General features: G+C 39.1%; 1 protein-coding gene across 5 annotated transcripts in view; it reads right to left on the reverse strand.

The window, feature by feature from the left end:
• The window catches only part of QTMAN (queuosine-tRNA mannosyltransferase), a 338,255-nt gene that overhangs the window by 36,866 nt on the left and 282,435 nt on the right, over positions 1-18,954 (reverse strand). For all 5 annotated transcript variants that reach the window (XM_075933319.2, XM_075933320.2, XM_025191037.3 and 2 more), the window contains one exon: positions 8,281-8,390. In XM_075933319.2, the coding sequence (XP_075789434.1) occupies positions 8,281-8,390 (110 nt within the window). The remainder of the gene's footprint in view (positions 1-8,280; positions 8,391-18,954) is intronic.

Below are 18,954 nucleotides of genomic sequence, written 5' to 3' on the forward strand. Positions count from 1 at the left end.
TCTTTTATAGTCTTTGCCATGCAAAATTCAAAGGATAGAATCACTGAGGATATTGTATTTATGGGCCATTGAACCACTACTTAAATTCTCATTCAATAACATACTATTGCTAACCTAAAATAGGTAAACATTAAGTGAGGAGAAGTCCACTGATGATTTTTGGTTTTTCTTTTGCTTCTAGCATAAGTATTGGTACTGTACATTGGGAGTTCTCAAACAGTGCTCTGCACAGTAATTACTGGTTTTATGATGCTTGCTCCTTTCTTTATTACTGCTTCTACAAACTTCAGACACCTTGATACAGAGTTCAGGCACTTGTAGGACCAGCCATAAGGAAGGAACAGCAAGACAGGCAGCCTCCACTAAGGAATTCTGCAATCATAAACAGGGCAGGGAGACGAGCTCGTGAGAAAAGAACCAGGAGTCACCAGCAGACCTGAAGCCAGGAGTTTTCTGAATAGGTGACTCTTGGGAATTAGGCAAGGAAGAGCAGAAAATATGGTGAATACGAAGCAATGGTGACCAGGACAGAAAGATGGCACTGGGGAACAGGGCAGGGAGGATCACGCTGGGGAGGGAGACAGGATGCAGAAGACTGGGCCAGGGAAAAGTGTGGAGATAAAATGAAGAGAAATAGGGGAAAGTGGGATTAGATATTTTGAGTTTATATACATTTCTTAATTCACCATATATTTTAGTTGTTACAGGGTTGGTGTGATACGGGACTGTAAATGGGAGCAGGTTTTGGATGTTTGGAGGAAAGGAGATCCAAGAGACAACGTTTCTCCAGAAGCTGTTAATGCTATAATACAATCGGAAAAAAACTCTCCTTTAAATTAACTTGTCTTTCAAATTGGATGTGTCACCTTTCAACTCTAGGTCATCAGTTCACAGCCAACCACTGACCAAAAGCCATTAACATCTGATTGTGCTTTGATAGTCTGTCTAAAATGAGTAGGTGGTTTCAGCCTATACCTGAGCAGAGGAGTATACCCATGAGTAAAAACACTAGCTCTGATAACTATTTATCAGTTGGGGGCTTCAGTAATCAGGGCATGGGGCTGGAAGTCTCAGGGCAGGAGAGACGTAGTGGGTGCAGGAATCAGGGCAAGGGGCAAGGGTGCCATTTTGCGAGGGTGTGGGAATGGTGTCTACAGCCACATATATGTGTGGCTGCTGCTCTTCCTCTTCCCTTGATGGTCAGGGAGGGAGAGGACATGGGCAGCTTGTGTGAAGTACTCCTCTGCCCCTTCCTTGGGAAGCCAAGAGTGAGAAGGCGGCACACAAGCTGCGTACATTACCCTTGCTTCCTAATAGCCAGGGGAAAAGGATGAGCAACAGAGTTCCAGGTACATGCAGCTGCACTTCCCTGACCCTTCCTGAACGGCACACGGGGAGTGGGGGGCTAGAGGCTGGAGCTGCCATGGACAAGGGTCATACACCCTCAGCCAGCCCCTTACACCGGCCTGGCTGCCTGCTTCTTAGCAAGGCAGCCTGCATGTGAGCCCTGGGAACCTGGTTGGGAGCAGTTGCAGCCAAGCGCCAAAGCCCACTGTTTTTTTCTTGCTTTACCTCTGCTCATCGACATATTTAAATGTTCCAAGGCTGGAAGGAAGCATTATGGTCATTTAGGCTGATATTTTGTTCATATCATAGAATTTTGTTCATACCATAGAATTTTCCCACAGGAAGTGGCATAGGCTGGGACACTGTTTCACACACAGTTCTCATTGGCTGGGAATGACAAAGAGAGGCCACTGGGGGCTGTGAGCAGCCATGCCTGCAGACACGCAGGTAAACAAAGCATCTGGCAGCCTACTAAAAGCTAACTCTCATGGACTGCATGTGGCCCGCAGAGGTTCCCCACTCCCATTTTAGAGAAACATCTAATCTTTATTTAAAAATTGTCAGTGATGGAGAATCCACCAGGACCCTTTTGTAAACTGTTCCAATGGATAATTATTCTTACCATTTAAAGAAATTTACCTAATTTCCAGTCTGATTTGGTCTAGATTCAACTTACAGCCATTGGAGCATGTTATGCTTTTATCTATTTGATTAAGTATTTTGTTCCTGATATAAATACTTTGTAGACAGTAATCAAATCACCCCTTAATTGTCTTTTTTAGATTGAACAACTTGAGTCTATCACTATAAGATAGGTTTTCTAATTTTTTTTTCTTGTTGCTCTTCTCGGAACCCTTTTCAATTTATCAACATCCTTTTTGACTTGTGGGCACCAAAACTAGGCACAATATTTCAACCACCAGTACCAAATATGAAGTTAACTTTGCTACTCCTGCTTGCGATTTCTCTGTGTATGCATTCCAGGATCCTCTTCTTTGGCTATAGCATCACACTGGGAGACCATGTTCAGCTGATTACCTACCACAATATTTCTCAGTTACTGTTTACCAGGATAAAGTCCCCCATCCTGTATCTATGGTCTATTTTTTTTGTTCCTAGATATGTACACTGACATTCATTTGTATTAGAAAACACATTGTTTCCTTCTGTCCATTTTACCAAGTGAGCCAGACTCCCCTGAATCAGAGACCTGCCCCTTAATTAATTACCACTACCGAAATGTTTGTGTTATCAGCAAATTAATTAGTGATTATTTTATGTTTTCTTCCAGGTCACTGATAAAAATGTTAAAATAGTGTAAGGCCAAGAATCTCTCTCAGAGGAATCCCACTGCAAACACACATCCTTGATGACAATTTCCCATTACAATTACAGTTTAAGGCCTATCTTTTACTCAGATTTTAATTCACTGACTGTCTGTCACATTAATTTTACATTGATCTAGTATACTAATAAAAATTTTACATGGTACCATGTAAAATACCTTACAGATGTCTAGGTATATTACGTCAACACTATTACTTTTATTTCTATTGCAAGGTAATTTGATAGGATCTGGTCTCAATAAACACAAGTTAACTTGAATTAATTACCTGTGTCTTCTTTAATTTTTATTAACAGAGTCCCAAGCAGAAGTGCTGGAATAATTTATATAACAGGAGTGCTGAGAACCATTGAACCAAAGTATAAACCCTGTATATGATGGAAATCACTTTCATGCCAGAGAATACAGCAGCAATTTCAGCACCTATTGTCCCATATCTGCCGCTCCAGTATCTTGCCTGGGATCAATGTCAGATGACAGGTCTATAATTTTCCAAATAACCCAAATTACCCTTTTTAAAAATTGGCACATTAGCTTTCTTCCAGTCTCCTGGAACTTCTCTAGTGCTCCAAGACTTATTGAATAGCAGCATTATGGTTAAAAGAAAGCTCTTTTAAAACTCTTGGATGGAAGTTATTTGAACCTGCTAATTTAAAACATGTCCAACTTTAATATCTTCTGTTTAAAATGCTCAAGAGATATTTATGGTAGGGAAAGAATGTTGTCATCACTATATATTCAGAATAGTATTTTCTGTTTTATCCCCTCATACAGAACAGAAATATCATTATTTATATTTCTACCATTTCTATATACTGTACTAATGTAGAGATAAATGATCCAGTAACCCAGAACTCCTTGTTTTAAAAGGAGGCTGGATAGCCATCTGTCTTGGATGGTTTAGACACACTTCCTGAATCTTGGCAGGGGGTCAGATTAGATGACACTTGTGGTTCCTTCTAATTCTAGGAAGGCTAAGTCATACTCCTTCTGACTCAACCAGAGTGCAAGGCACATTGCCTTCAACAGACTAGTGAAGCATTGTGTACTGTACAGTAGATACTGTTGTATTTTTCTTTCTCTCTGAAAAGTGCCTAAAATCTGTGCCAGGGGTCCCAAAGCACACAAATCAGAATCTCTGTTGAAGACTTGCCTTTGGAGAACAGGTTTTCATAAAGTAATATACAAATTAGAACACGGCAAAAATAACAACAACAAAACCCAACACAAAAAAATAGGATCAACAATCTTCACCTAATGCTGAAATGAAAACTAACAACCTCAGTGGTCCACTAAGTTACCACTAGCAAAAACACTATTCTTGTGATAATTCTAGTTGAACAAGAAGCAGGAAGTACTAGAAATCTGACAAATAAGCTTGTTCTCTAAGACCAACGTTTCAAGCCCAATTTTATAGACTCAATAGGTGAAAACATACAATCCAGTTTTTATATGTGAACCAAACTGCCACTGTTTTGAGGGTCACCCATCAATTGTTTAAAAAGTACTTAATTTGTTGCCTATATTTCTAGAGTAGGATTTGATTATTCTTATTTGTATAATATAAGCTGTTCATTGTCAGAATTAGTTCCAATTCTTTTTTAATGGTGTACAACTTCACACAAAGCAGTTGTTCTCACAAGCCAGAAAAGCAGCACAGTGCAGAAGAGTATTACATGAAATATTAAAGACTAATTAATTGTTTCATGATAGAGATAAATCTGGAGCTCTCCATAGAAGTTTCTAACCCTACATTTTATTTTAAAAGGTAACTAAAATATTTTCATCTGAAAATATCTGTTTCAGATTCTATTTCTCCCCTACTACTGTTAAATATACTATTAAAGCCATAAGTACATGGAAAGAGGTATTTTTACACAGCTTTAGGTGTTAGTATTTTATCAGCTATAACAGTGACAAATACAGAATCCTGACAACTAGAAAATAAGGTCCTGGTTTTGAGAGATGTTCAGTATCTTCTCAGATGTGCTGATTAGAACTATAGGGAAAATAGTGATTCCATTGCCCACAGAATTGGAAAATTTGAAATGAATTCAATTTGGAATGAAAACCAAATATTTTGAAAGACTTTGAAGTGGAATAAAGCCCTACGTCTGGGGCAGTCCACCTGGCAGCTTTTCCATAGCTATGGCCTGGAAACTAGGAAGTTGGTGCTCCCAGGGCCTATGATCTCCCAGTTTCCCATTATCCTGCTTGTTGGGTTGAAGGGGAGCCAGAACTGTAAGAACCCAGCTGTGCCAGGGGCCACAGAGCTTTGGCATTGTGGCTCTTAGGATTTTCAGGCTCCTTGTCAGCATATTATGCTGGCTGCTAAAGACCCAGGAGCCAGGTAGCCTGGGCTCCTAGCAGATGGCTTGCTAAGGAGCCAGGCAGGTAATCTGGCAGGAAACCAGGCAGATTTCTGATAGAAAATAATCTGGGTTCCATCTAAACATTGCTGAAATCAAATTGTCTTCCTGAAAGATTTCACACTCTCAGCAATTGCTGACAGGAAAAAATCATTCCATTGGAGAATTTCTGACCAGCTTTTGCGCTGCTATCCTTAGCTTCCAATGGGCGAGGTGGGGACACTACAGCTCAGGGAGGTACAAAATTTAACTAATTCACTTCAATTGTATATTTTTTATATTCTGTTTCTGATTTTGCATATAGGATGGTGACTTATGTAGAATTTGCATGTCATTTCACTTTTCACCTGGATCCTGCCATAGGAGTAACTGGAGGTGGGAGGGTGCTGGTTTAAGTGTGCTGCAGAGTGTTCCTTTCCAGGCCATTATGTGTCTAGATGGATATGCTACTCCAGGGTGATTTATGCTGATGTGAAAGGAGAATGCATCAGGGTTACAGTGAGATGCAAACTTAAGTGTTATAAATTAGACAGCAACAGTATCTTTATCATGGGACATTTGGAAGTGTGCACTATTGAGTTGATCCAGTGCCTAATCCAAGCAATGAGAGTTTTTCATAGATTTCAGTGGGTGCTAGATCTGACCTTATATGAAATCTAAGAAAAAGAATCTTTTATAGAGACAGGAAAAATTGTCCACTAGTTAAAATGCTACCCTGGGACTTAGGAGATTTGGGTTTAATTCCATTCTCCATTGCAGACTTCCAATGTGACCTTGAGCAAGTCATTTATTCGCTGTGCTTCAATTCTCCATCTGGACAGTGGGAATAATACCATTTCCCCACCTCATAGAAGTATTGTGAGGATAAAAAACATTAAAGACTGTCAAATACTAGGGCAAAGCAGTCATAGCACCCTAGTTATATATGTCATGGAGTCAATGAATTAGATTAATATATTTGAAATACCTTACTGCATACCATTAATTGACAGAGCACAAAATGGGACTTTTTGGTAGTATGTTAGCTATATAATGTAATACTTCACTGTCGTTCATCATTGGGGATGGAATCCATGATCTTTGTTGATGATGCAATAGTAGCCTATTAGCCTACATGCTAATTAGTCAGTCTCTCCAGTTGAAGTGTTCCATTGTGGTTAAATAATTTAAAAAAGTAATTGGAGCAAGGGGACTGGATCCTCAAGCTCTCTCTCTCTCTCTCACTTGCTCACACATGTGTGTGCATACACACACTTTAAGCTGTTCCACTGTGGATAAATAATGAAAGAATCATTGGGTCAGAGAGAGAGAGAAAGAGAGCAAGCACGTAACATGGAAATCACCTGCTCTCTTGCTGGTTAGAGAATTCAAATGGGTGGAAGATCTCTGCTCCAGTTACTTTTGAAATTATTTATTGCAGTGGAACAACTTCAAAAGGAGAGACTGAGAAAGCCCCTTGTTAGATCCTCTTCCCAACCTTTAGTGTGAGCCTCTATGTAGGGGCATAAACCACCAGGTGAGGTCTGAGAACTTACTGAATTGGGCCCCACTGACAAGTTATATGAAGAATCAACTATCTTCCCCAGGTCACACAGCTCTGGGACTTAGGCATCCAGATATCAGGTATGGGGCTTCAGTGCACATGTGCAGAGGCAAAAACACAGGCACTTAGGGAACTTTCCTGCAAGAAACTAGTTGCTAGGAGAGTTTAGGAACCAACAGGATTTGGGGGGGAGCTAAGCAGGAGCTTTCTGAATATCAGTGGGCCTGATTCTGGGATTTGGGCATTTAAAGTTGAGCCTTTTATTAATCTAGCCCTAAGTCTATGCCACTTTTATACCAAAGGTGTTGGATAAGTGATATCAAGATACCATAATGTAAATTATCTCTCGATTCAACTAAATTAGTGTCTAGTGCCGGGTTTCTGAAAATTCACTGCCCTGCAACACCCTTCTGAAAACAAAAATTACTAAACAACCTCACAAAGGGAGACTGAAGCCTGAGCCCCACAACCTCAGACAGAGGGATCAAAGCCTCCCGTAACCATGTTGCACTGGGGGAAGTCAAAGCTTGAGGGCTTCAGCCCTGGGTGGTGAGGCTTGGACTTTGACTTCAGTTCTGAGCCACAGCAAGTCTAATGCCAGCCTTGGAGACCCCATTAAAAAGGGGTTGCAATGCACTTTGGAGTCCTGACTCACAGTTTGAGAACCACTGGTCTAGTGGCTCTACCTGAAAATCTCCAAGAAGAAAACAATGATTACTTAAAACAAAGCAACTACAGAAAATGTAAAGCCATGCAGGCAATGCAGTTGATCTTCAACAAATATCAAGAAGCATCCCATAAGGTTACAAGACTATTAGCTAAGGATGTGGAGAACAAAATCTTGGTCCAAGATTAAAGAGCATGTAGAGCAATTGACAGAGAAATGGAAAAAAAATACCTTAACATAAACTGTAATAAACTTGTGGTAAGTTTGTTCAGGTAAACAAAAGGTTCCCTCTAAGACCCAAGTACATAGTTGGCACATCATTTATAACAAATAACAATAGCAGCACCAGGCAGTATTTCAGACATTTCAAATGACTACATGTAAATATTACAGACCAGATCCTTAGCTAACCTAAACTAGCAAAATTCCACTGAAGTCAATGGATACATTAATTCACACCAGCTCTCTCTCTCTTCCTCCCATATATATGTAAATATATAAATATATAACTCAGGCATAACCTGAAGGTGCCATTCTTAGAGTGAGAGGATAGTTTAATTTCCATTGTCATCTATCTCCTGTTCTTTCTGCTGATAATGTCAACAATTAATGTCAATTCAGATTGGTATTCTTTATATTAGTAGTTGGTCACTGGGAAACAACCTGGCACTCATTGCACTTATTTCATATAGGCAAAACTGCCATCAAATAAATAGTTATGACTTTTGGTCAGGGAAGAATTCAGACTAGTGACATAGAGTTGAAAGTATCTGCATCTCATTAATAATTGTCTGAACTATCTAATCTCGTACATCTATACAGTTTATATCCAAGAGATTCCTATATAGAACATATCATAAAGATGGCTTTATACTCCCAAGTAATATAAAAAAGTGCTGTAGTATTTTTAATATTATCCATTTGATTTTATAACATGCTAGCATCTTTATGGAGATTATGTCTAGAATTGTCTGGCTTATGCCATCTGAAAAATAAGTCAAAAAGGTACCTGGTACATCAGTGAAGGTCTCTCCAAGGACAGATATATGAAATGGTAGGTCCATCTCTCTAAGTTTCAGCAATACTTTAAAGAAACTCTCAGGGTCCTTATCATGTTCCCTTGAAATAAACAAACAGAATTTATCTTGAATTAGATGAAGTTTACCTGGAGGAAACTTTTTACCTAATCAGAGTAACATTTCTCTTAACCTTGTTTTTTGGTATGGGGGACCTCAGTCTTCTAAGCAGGACTTCCTTCTCTGCTCACCCACCATGTGTGGTGGCTTATACCACATGGACTTTTATTTTTCTCAGTCTAGGATTCAATACCCAAATCAACCTTGTGAAAGTCTTAAGCCTTCTCCCCGGCCTACCTTTCTGAAGGCACGTGTTCACTCTTTAACTTACCAACTTACATAGCACATAGATTTTAAATATTTATTTCACTCAGCTAAAAGCATATCTCTGCCACCCCCAACAGAAAACACTGAGAACACCCTCATTTTTTAGTCTGGGAGCATGTGTATTCCATGGGCAAGTTAATGTTTGATTCATAAAAATCTACAGAATCATATTTTAGTAGTATCACCCTTTCAGTGTGATGGAGCCTCGCTCTGTGCTTGTAGCTACATGTCCTCTGGTTGGTGAAAATGTTGATAATACAGTGTCCTCAGAAATGGATCAAATTGAGTAGCATTCAAAAGCCCTTTCTACCATAAACACAATGCTATTAAGCAAGACCATTTAGAACAATTATGTAGCTATGTATTTGAGACAAATGTTTAAAGTCAGGTTTTTAAACTTATACTTTAAACATGGGCATGTCAAACATGCAGACCTCACAAAGTAAAATTCTGGCTATTGATTAACAGAACATAATACAGGCAGTCCCCGGGTTACGTACAAGACAGGGACTGTAGGTTTGTTCTTAAGTTGAATTTGTATATAAGTCGGAACTGGCATCCAGATTCAGCCACTGCTGAAACTGACCAGCGGCTGACTACAAGAAGCCCGAGGCAGAGTTGCTCTGCCCTGGGCTTCCTGGAATCAGCTGCTGATCAGTTTCAACAGCGGCTGAATCTGGATGCCTGGGACAGAGCAGCTGGGGTGCTGCTGGGTAGGTCCCCGCAGCGCCGCACCTCAGCGCTGCAGGGACCAACCCGGCAGTACCCCAGCAGCTCTACCCCAGGCGTCCTGATTCAGCCGCTGACCAGCAGCTGACTACAGGAAGCCTGAGGCAGAGTCCCGCTGCCCGCGTCCTCCGGGGCGAGAAAAGCCCCGTTCGTAACTGCGGATCCGACATAAGTCGGATCCACGTAACTCGGGGACTGCCTGTACCTGATTAATGATTTTAATGATAAAGATTATTATATATGGAAGGAGTGCTTCAAGTTCTTCATAGTAAAACAATCTCTGTTTGAATACGATGGAAAAAGGCATATATGCCAGGCAAAAAAAAAAGAAAATTAAAACATAGTTAGCATGGCCTTCCTAAGCAAGAACCCAGTGACAGTGACCTGTATGTAATGCCAGCAGAGTCCTTCCAGTGTAGCAGTCATTGATGGGTAAGGTATAAGCTCCTGACAATCCAGAAACTGTTAACTCCTGCAAAGATTTGTCTGACTAATTTCATTATGAAGCTACAGAGAATATACTGGATCTATGATGTAGTCTACCTCATTTGGCAGATATGTAGAGGAATCGATTACAAATAATATCAGAAAGAAGAGACTCCATTTTATATTCACCTTTACAATATAAAATCATTGACTTCACAAACATTTCCAATGTCACATTAAGGAAACTACTGTCTCATACTGAAATGACGGATTAGTTAATTCCTTGAAGAAAAAAAACCCACTGCAGCATGCAAGGAATTGTTCAAAGAATTTTGTTGTTGCATTGTGTAACAAAACTGCTGGCTTGCACTGTTCAAGGGACTTTCTTCTTAAGTTAGGTCTACACTAGACCTGGCAGCTCGGTTTACGGTACGCAACTCCAGCTATGCAGAATACTTACCGAAAGCCAAGCTTGGCAGTGTCTCTACAGTGGGAGGACGATGGGAGTAAATGCTTCCGTTGGCTTTCCTTACTCCTGGCAAAAGCAGGAGTATTGGGGTGCCCTCTGAGTTTGATTTAGTGAATCTTAAGTAGACTCGCCAAATCAAAGTCCAGAAGATTGACTGCGGCAGTGTCAACCTTCCATGGAATGAAGACATAGCCTTAGTTCCCATAAGGAGGCTGAGACTAAAATTATCCTGCATACTGTCAGTGCCACAAACAGAGGTGCTACTAAACTGGAGTTTTGCACAAGATACAAATGTTTTAGTGCTCACTGTGAGGTGCTACCCAAGACATCTGCAAGATTCTGTGCTTGCTGTTGGGCAACAGAATTGCTATATATCCCTCAGATATTTGCTATATATCCCTCAATTATTTTCTGATCACTCATACTATTAAAAGCGATGGCACTGCCTGGTTTCAAGACTCTATCAGGATGTGACATCAATAGTAAGACCAAACTAACTTTCTGGAAGACTTTTGATTTAGCCTCCCAAGACACTCTTTGCTCTGAAGATGTTTGGAATGGTTGAGAGAGTCACTGTTGAAGTCTAAATGTACAGGATATGTTCAGATGCCAAGTTTATGTTCAGACACCATTATTATGCAATTGCAAAGCTACTTTGGATGTTTTCCAAAAAGCAGACAAAGAAAAATAACCACTGACAATGTATGCATTTATACCTGCTATCCAGAAGGCAAATTATCAAACAATGGAATGGACCCAGAATGATCCAGCAAATCCAAAACTACACTCTCCTGTCAGGCCTGGATGGATGTTGGAGGATGGATGGCTCACACTACTTATGTGTGAAATACTATACATTCCAAAATCAATCATTCAGCTAATTAAATGCTTGCGTGCAAAGACAAGAGGCTCACCAGCCTGCAAATGTTTGGCCAACAGACTGCCTTGTACAGAGAAGTGCAAGTGTAGCACAAGCATCAGTGTGACAGCATATCTAGCTGTTCTGCCCTAAACAGAAATAGCTCTGCTAATGACTGGTGAATAAATGTGCTACATGTCAAAGCTAACTACACTAAGATTACTAAAGACCAATGACTTTTTTATGTACGCAATGCGTCTATGTTTGAAAAACAATTTTAAAATGATGATTTTTAAGCATTTCTCTCACAAATATATTTAGATAATTGTTCTTGATTTGTCACATTTGGTACCATTGTGTTTGAGGGAGAAATGACTTTTGAATGATACCCAACTCAACACATTTCTGATGACATTGTGTTATCAACATTTCCACCTGCTAGAGGATATGGAGATGGGAGCCAGCCAGTCCTCACTGCTGCACCGCAGAAGGTGACATCATTGAAATTATGAGTCTGTGGATTTTTATGAATAAAATATCAAGTCCCTTACCTTTCTATCACTAACTTGCCCATGGAATGAGATTTTGCTCCATTGTGCTCTTAGGCTATTTACACTGTCCCTGGCAATAGCCCAACAAATGTTTATGCAGAAATAATATGTTAGTCAAATGCATTTGCTAAAAAATTCCCAAATGGAATTTTATATGTAGATATGAAGAATATAAAAATTCTGATTTTTAGTGCAATGGATATAGAAGAAAGAACACATCTTATGTGGAGATTTTTTGCACCATCAGGCCTTTAAATTACTAATTGGGGGAAGGTAGTTTTACTTTCATGATGGAAAAAAATAATCTGTAAACACTAGTAATTTCATCTGGAGATAACTAAAGATTTGGGATTATTTTTTGACAGTCAATGTCTTAAAAAAACCACTGGATTGGTTATTTTAAAAGAAGGACTAGCATCTAGCTTTCATCTTCTTTATTATGACAGAATGAGAGGTTAAAAGGCACCATAAATGAATAAAAATTTCCATAATTTGGTAAATTACATGAAAATGGAAGGAGTTATTTTCTCTATTCTAAGGTGTGATTATCATAATATTTGTTGAATTTAATTACTCTGCTTTATATTATTATACTTTGGACAGATGTGGACCAGATGTCTTTAAAATACTTTTGTTTTTAATTTATTATTTAGAAACTTCATCTGTTTTCCTTCTTGTGTTACAGCAAAATTGACAATTTAGAAGTAGTGGTGTGTTTCTTCCACAGACTAATTATGTACAATGAATCTGTAGGTTTATCACATAGATATATGAAACATTAATAATTATATAATTCAGGATAATGCAAGCTAAATGACATCTTCAGCTCTATATGTGTTAATTTCTAATTCAGTCAATACTTTTTATTTACGGATTTATAACAAATGAATCTTTTTAATGTTTAAAATAGTACTTTTCTGGGCTTAAAATCTTCAGAAATGTTGAGGTCTAGAAAATTAGATTACCCTCCCTCCCCAATAATTACTTTAAGAAGTCGTATATCCCCCAGCTTTGTTTTGTTCCCAATAATAAAGTGGAATGCAACAGCATAAGCCTTGTAATTTGTTTCACATCTGTGGACCAGGAGTTTTCATGAAGATGGCTCCAATAAACTAAAGTGGATGAGAATACTGACTCAGAGAAAATTCAACAAGTTTTTAAATTATAAAGACCCAGGACTGAAATACCAACAAGCTGCTTGTATCCATACGAATAAAATAATTATCCATTTCTGGAAGGATAGCTGATGGGTAAGAATGTACTTCTAGTGTTCTCAATTCTCTTCAAAAAATCCATCTGAAATGAATGGAACCATTAATTCCTTTATAATTAAGGAACTAGGCATCTAAGTGGCCATATATTTTAAGAAGAGCTGGAAAATCTCAACACAAAGCAAGGGACCAGACTTGTCAGGAGTAAAAGTGGAAATGATAAACTGTGCAAGGAAAATAATCTGTGTTAAATATTATTCTAAGAGTTATGAATATTCACTGATGGCTTCAATCTCCCACTGAAGCAGGCAGGTACAGGCATTTAGTACTTTATACTATTATTGGCAGTGATGCACTGATGTACATAATGTGTGCTTATCACCTACAGATGCTGAGCAACTGTAAGTCAGTTGAAGTCCTTAGGACCTCTTAGATTCAGGCTTGAAATATATACTCAAGTGTCATATGTCCACACTTACCTCATCTAGACCCTCTAACAAAGGTCTCTCCCTGCCTGCACAGAAACAGGTGAGTCAGCTGCAATGTTTCCTGTGATTCTTTCCATCCATGTGCAGAATAAATGTTATGATGTGTGCCAAAGTTTGTGCACCATCAATAGAAACATATGCTGCGGGCTGGTGGTGTCAGTTGTGGGCTCTGTGCTGGGTGGTACCTGAGTCTCTTCTGGGTGGCCGTCCAAGTACACAGCTTATAGGGAACACTGGCCAGCTGCTTCTTACTCCACCTTCCATTCTCAGGGACGGGGATATTCTCCTGTTTTGGGGTATTCAGCATCCATATATGGGGAGAAGTCAAGCAAATTGGATGCAACCATTAAGCATGCCCTCTAAAACGTATACAGATCTATATCTAATTATGTAATCCCTCCATAATGGTGTGGCCCCTACATTGGAGGAGGTCAGGGGTCCCAGAGGCAACCTCTTGCAAGGGATGGTGATGGAGTCACCTGTGCAGGAGCTGGCAAGTTAACAAGAGGCCCTACAATTTGTGGGGAGGTTCATGGCCATTTCACAGGTGGCAATATAAGTGTGGTGAAGCCTAGTCATCTGCATAGATTTTTGATATTGACGGCAGTTGGACAGATTAAGGAAAAGTGAGGGGGGAGAGGAAGACGAATTTTGCACTCACCAAAATAGAAGTAATTTTACATGGGGAATATTTAAATTTTTCTTGCCCACAGAAACCCCTCATATGGTTTTCCCATGTGAACATGTGATTCTCCCTTTCACATTTTCCTTGTATAATATTTAGCTTTTCCCTCTTTTCCTGATATAAAGATAGTAATAATTTATATGGATTTTAGGGATGCATTTAATGTTTTAGTTTTTTTTTTAAATTTGGAGGTTTATTTTATTTCAGTATTCTGTGACTTTTATAGGTGCAACACCATTATCATTTTATTTTTAGTTATTTAGTTTGGCTTCTAAAATGTTTCAGGCATGTGCATCTATATATTAAAATGCATTCTTATATTTGTAAGTAATAATGGTATAGCTATCCCATCAAAAGGGAAAGCGATATGTTTCTTGGCTGACATGGGGAAATCATATACAATTCAGTCTCCCTTACTCAGCAACAACTGCTAAACACACCAGATTGTCATAACAGTGATTGTGGGAAAAGATGAACACAATATGGAATGTCTGTTCTATAAAGATCTTATCACAATGACATGCATTTTTGCTGTATCTGTTGCATTTTTGAGTTTTGTTAAGCATTACCAGTTATATATACACATTTTTTTAAGGGCAACATATTTGGGAAAATTTAAGCTAATATGAAAGCCTATGATCCATTTTTCTTCATTATCACATATTTGAAATGATCTTATATTAATTTTTGTTCGATTAAATGCTTGTAATTATTCACCTAGTAAAAAGGAAACAGAAACTGGATGTGATATGAACAAATTCTAAATTTGGATTTGAGAGCATGAAAGCTGCTTGGAAGACAGTTTCTGGCTACACAACAGCTACAGTATGGACAAAGGCAACACATACTTCTCAGATTTTCCCTGGCAAAATGTCTCAACTCTGAGCAGGAGGTAATGTCTTTAGAGCAGTTGAACCTTCATATCTAGGTAACAAAGTTCTTGTTAGTGTTAGATTATTAACCACTCTAGAAGTGGCTACAGAAAAGTATGGTCTAGCAATCTGACCACTGTACTGGCAGTCAGGAATTCCTGAGCTCTGACACTAATCCCCCTTGTGAACTTGGACAAGACATTTAGGACTAAATTCTGATTCTAGTCAGTGGGAAATTTACCTCTGTGATCAGGATTCAGCCTCCAATTTCTCCATCTTATTTTTTTCATTTGTAAAGCGGGGATAATAATGTTTATTTCTCCACACACAGAAGTGCTGTTTGGGCTAATTAATCAATGCCTCAGATCATCCTGGCTTAGCCAAATTGTGTTTGGCACAGGACCCAACAGGGGAAGAGGGGACAAAAAAAGGCTTCACATCACCTTGATTTTGATTGATTTTGTGACCAGCCAAAACTCCTCTTTGTGCTGGCTGATAATGGTCCTCAAAAGACTATTCTGTTATTCAGGGAATGACTGAATTTAGCAGAGGTTTCTACCTACCTTTTAGTCATTTCCAGAAAACAGCTGTTTTGTCTCTGGTTCAAAATACAGTGTATCATTCATTATTTACAAAGCTGTGAGCAGCATTCAGAGGTAAACAAAAGGCAGGTCTCTGTTCCAATGAAATTACATTTTAATGTCAGACATAACAAAGAGAGAATTGGGGTGAGAGGAGCAAGCGATATGAGAGGCATAAGCCAGCAGAGCCATGAAGAAAAGACATTGGAAAGACAGATGCAACAATCAGAGACTTCAGAGGTAGAGCTGCAGAATTTGGAACACCAGCATGGAGCTGGTAATAAGTGGAGGTGACTGTGAATACAGACTTCTGAAGGACATGCTGTGGTGGGATGAAGAAGAAATCACCAAATAAGACACTGAAAAAGTAGCCAGGAAAGTAGAAGAACCTGTTTAACAGAGTATCATAAGAACCCAGGGAGGGAAAACAAGAATGCAATGTTGAAACGAATGGAACAATTGAGAGTGCTGAATGCAGCAGACTGAAGGAAAAGGTTGGAAAATAGATGCTTGACTAATGGTAGGTTATCTGTGATGTTAGTGAAAACAGTCAGAGTGGACTGCAAGAAGGAGAAGCCTGATTACAGAGGATCCATTTAGAGGCAGGAAAGTCAAAATGAGACTAGAGGTTGGCAGCAAATGGGAGAGTCAAGAGTGCTTGAAGGTGGGTTTATTCATGATTGGTGAAACAGCATAATTTTTTAAAGTAACAGGGACAGAACCAAAGCAAAGGGAAAGACGAGGAAAAATAAAAGTATGAGAGATGGATGGAGAGAGATAAGGAGCCTGAAATAGCGGCGGACAGTAGTCAGATTTTAAATGGAAAACGGATGGAACACTTAAGATTCAGAGAGTAAGGGTGGGAGTGGAGGATAAAGGGAGAAGAGAACTATTACACTGTATCCACCTTTTCTTGGGCTGAGAGGGAGATAGAGGAAATGTTGGAGAAGATCTAGAAGGCCGTTAAAAGTAAAGGTGACAGTAATGATAGGATAGCCGTTAATTAAGGAGAAAAAAAACTGTTTGGGAAGGAAGAGTTGAATGAAGAGAATAAATCTACAGTGGAGAAAGTTAGCCTTGTCTTTGGATTTTTCCCAAAGGCAATGAAAACTAAGGATATGTCTACACTACCCTCCTAGTTCGAACTATGAGGGTAATGTAGGCATACCGCACTTGCAAATGAAGCCCGGGGATTTGAATTTCCTGGGCTTCATTTGCATAAGCGGGGAGCCGCCATTTTTAAAACCCCGCTGGTTCGAACCCCGTGCAGCGCGGCTACACGGGGCACGAACTAGGTTGTTCGAACTAGGCTTCCTAGTTCGAACTACCGTTACTCCTCATTTCACGAGGAGTAACGGTAGTTCGAACTAGGAAGCCTAGTTCGAACAACCTAGTTCGTGCCCCGTGTAGCCGCGCTGCACGGGGTTCGAACCAGCGGGGTTTTAAAAATGGCGGCTCCCCGCTTATGCAAATGAAGCCCGAGAAATTCAAATCCCAGGCTTCATTTGCAAGTGCGGTATGTCTACATTACCCCGCTAGTTCGAACTAGCGGGGTAGTGTAGACATACCCTAAGGCACTAAGCAGTGAGGGGAGAGAAGCTGAGAAAACAGTTGAGAACGAGAAGTGAGGACTGTGGCTTATTTGGAAGGACAGTGTAGTGAAAGAATGGATGTCGGAGGAGAGGGTGGAGGTAATAATAGAAACTATAGAATCAGTGAAAATACAGGACATCAGTGAGGGAAGATGAGGCACAAAAGCAAGAGAAATCAAATATGAAACTAATGAGAAGTGAGTACTGAAGCAGCAGGAAAGAGCATAGTAATTGTTGCAACAGGGAGGACAGAGGGATGGCAAGGGTTACAATTATAATCCTCATATTGGTGATAAACAATAACTCAAAGTTAAGGATGATATTGTGGTTCCTTACTGATTTGACTGCTAGAGTAAACATGAATATAAAACATATATGGGAAGAGTGAACCGAGTCCTCCAACGCACTGTACCAAAGGTCAGAAACAGGTCTAATTTCATATTGGTGACTTTATATCTGGCCAGCCCATTCTCAAAAAGCTAGAAGTAGCATGTTCAGCTCACTGAGTGGAAATATCTTCAAAGGAAGAATGCACTGAACTAAAATGAAGGACTCACTTGATGCCAACACCTTAGTCCTGGCATATATCTGTAAGTACTGTTGAGTGTCGTTTTAAAATAGACTATATTAAAGAGTGGCAGCATGATTTGGAAAAAGTGAGCATGACCTTGGAGATCTGGAACTGCACTGTCACTGACTTCTCTGCCTGAGTTTCCCCATGTGGAAAATGGGATCAGTAACATAGCCTCACAGGAGGGCATTGAGGCTCAGACTCAGTTAATGGTTGTACCTAAAATGGATAAAATTTGTCTTAAATGAAAAATCATTTTACAAAAACATTAATTGAAATCTGAAACACATTCTAGTAATTATTATTTTCACATTCTAGTAATTATTATTTTCATGGAGGAGGGGCTTTCTTAAATCAAATTATTTAAATATATAGGTCTTATATTGTCTAGATTATGATCAAGAAAAAGAGTTCCCAAAAGGAGGAGTAACATTCTAATACAATTTTTTTGGTAAAAGTGCCTGTGATCACTGCAAGAGATATCTGCCAGGAAAAAAATATTGGAAAAGAAATGGGGGAAAAAGAAATAGCTACAAAAAATGCAAACACTAAGGAAAAATCCATTACTAAGCCTAGTTTATCCAATTTATTGAAGTATTTTTCCATCGTTGACATTTCCAATAGGAGTTATAGATATAGTATAAAAATGTAGCTAAATATAGTGAGTTTTCTTCCTCGGCTGATACACTTACACATCTCTTTTCTTTAATTGTGCCTCTAAACACTGTCTGGCATCATCAGCATCAAAAGTTATCACTAACCCTACAGGTTAATATAAAATGGAGTGAGAGAAGAGAAGATGTTTTTGCATCAGTTTCACAAAAAAAGGTTACCCAGCAACCTGATTTTTTAACAGTAGTAGGGATAAATGATATTCAACAGGAATAAACAATACAACTTAAAAAAAAAAAAAAAAGCCCTGATCCTTGCCTGAAAATGAGGAATGAATATGCAAATCAGCAGAAGCAAAGATGGAACTGAAATGGCACAAAGCAGCCAGAATACACTGGTGAATGTGACTCTCTATTTTTCATTACAGTCCATAACTTGTGTAAAGTGAGAACTGTGTATTTTACCTCCACATTTTTCAGATTACTTGGCTGAGAGAAATGGGTGGCATGCTGCTTTACGCTAGAAAAGCATTTTCTACTATCTTGTGTTATCTGGGAGAGATTCATAAAGAAAAGAACCTTGGGTGTTTATTGTTTAGATTCTTCTTGTTCTTCCCTCACAATTAATGACAAAA

The sequence above is a fragment of the Pelodiscus sinensis genome, chromosome 7 (assembly GCF_052426305.1).
Source record: "Pelodiscus sinensis isolate ZL-2025 chromosome 7, ASM5242630v1, whole genome shotgun sequence".
Classification (NCBI taxonomy): domain Eukaryota; kingdom Metazoa; phylum Chordata; order Testudines; family Trionychidae; genus Pelodiscus; species Pelodiscus sinensis.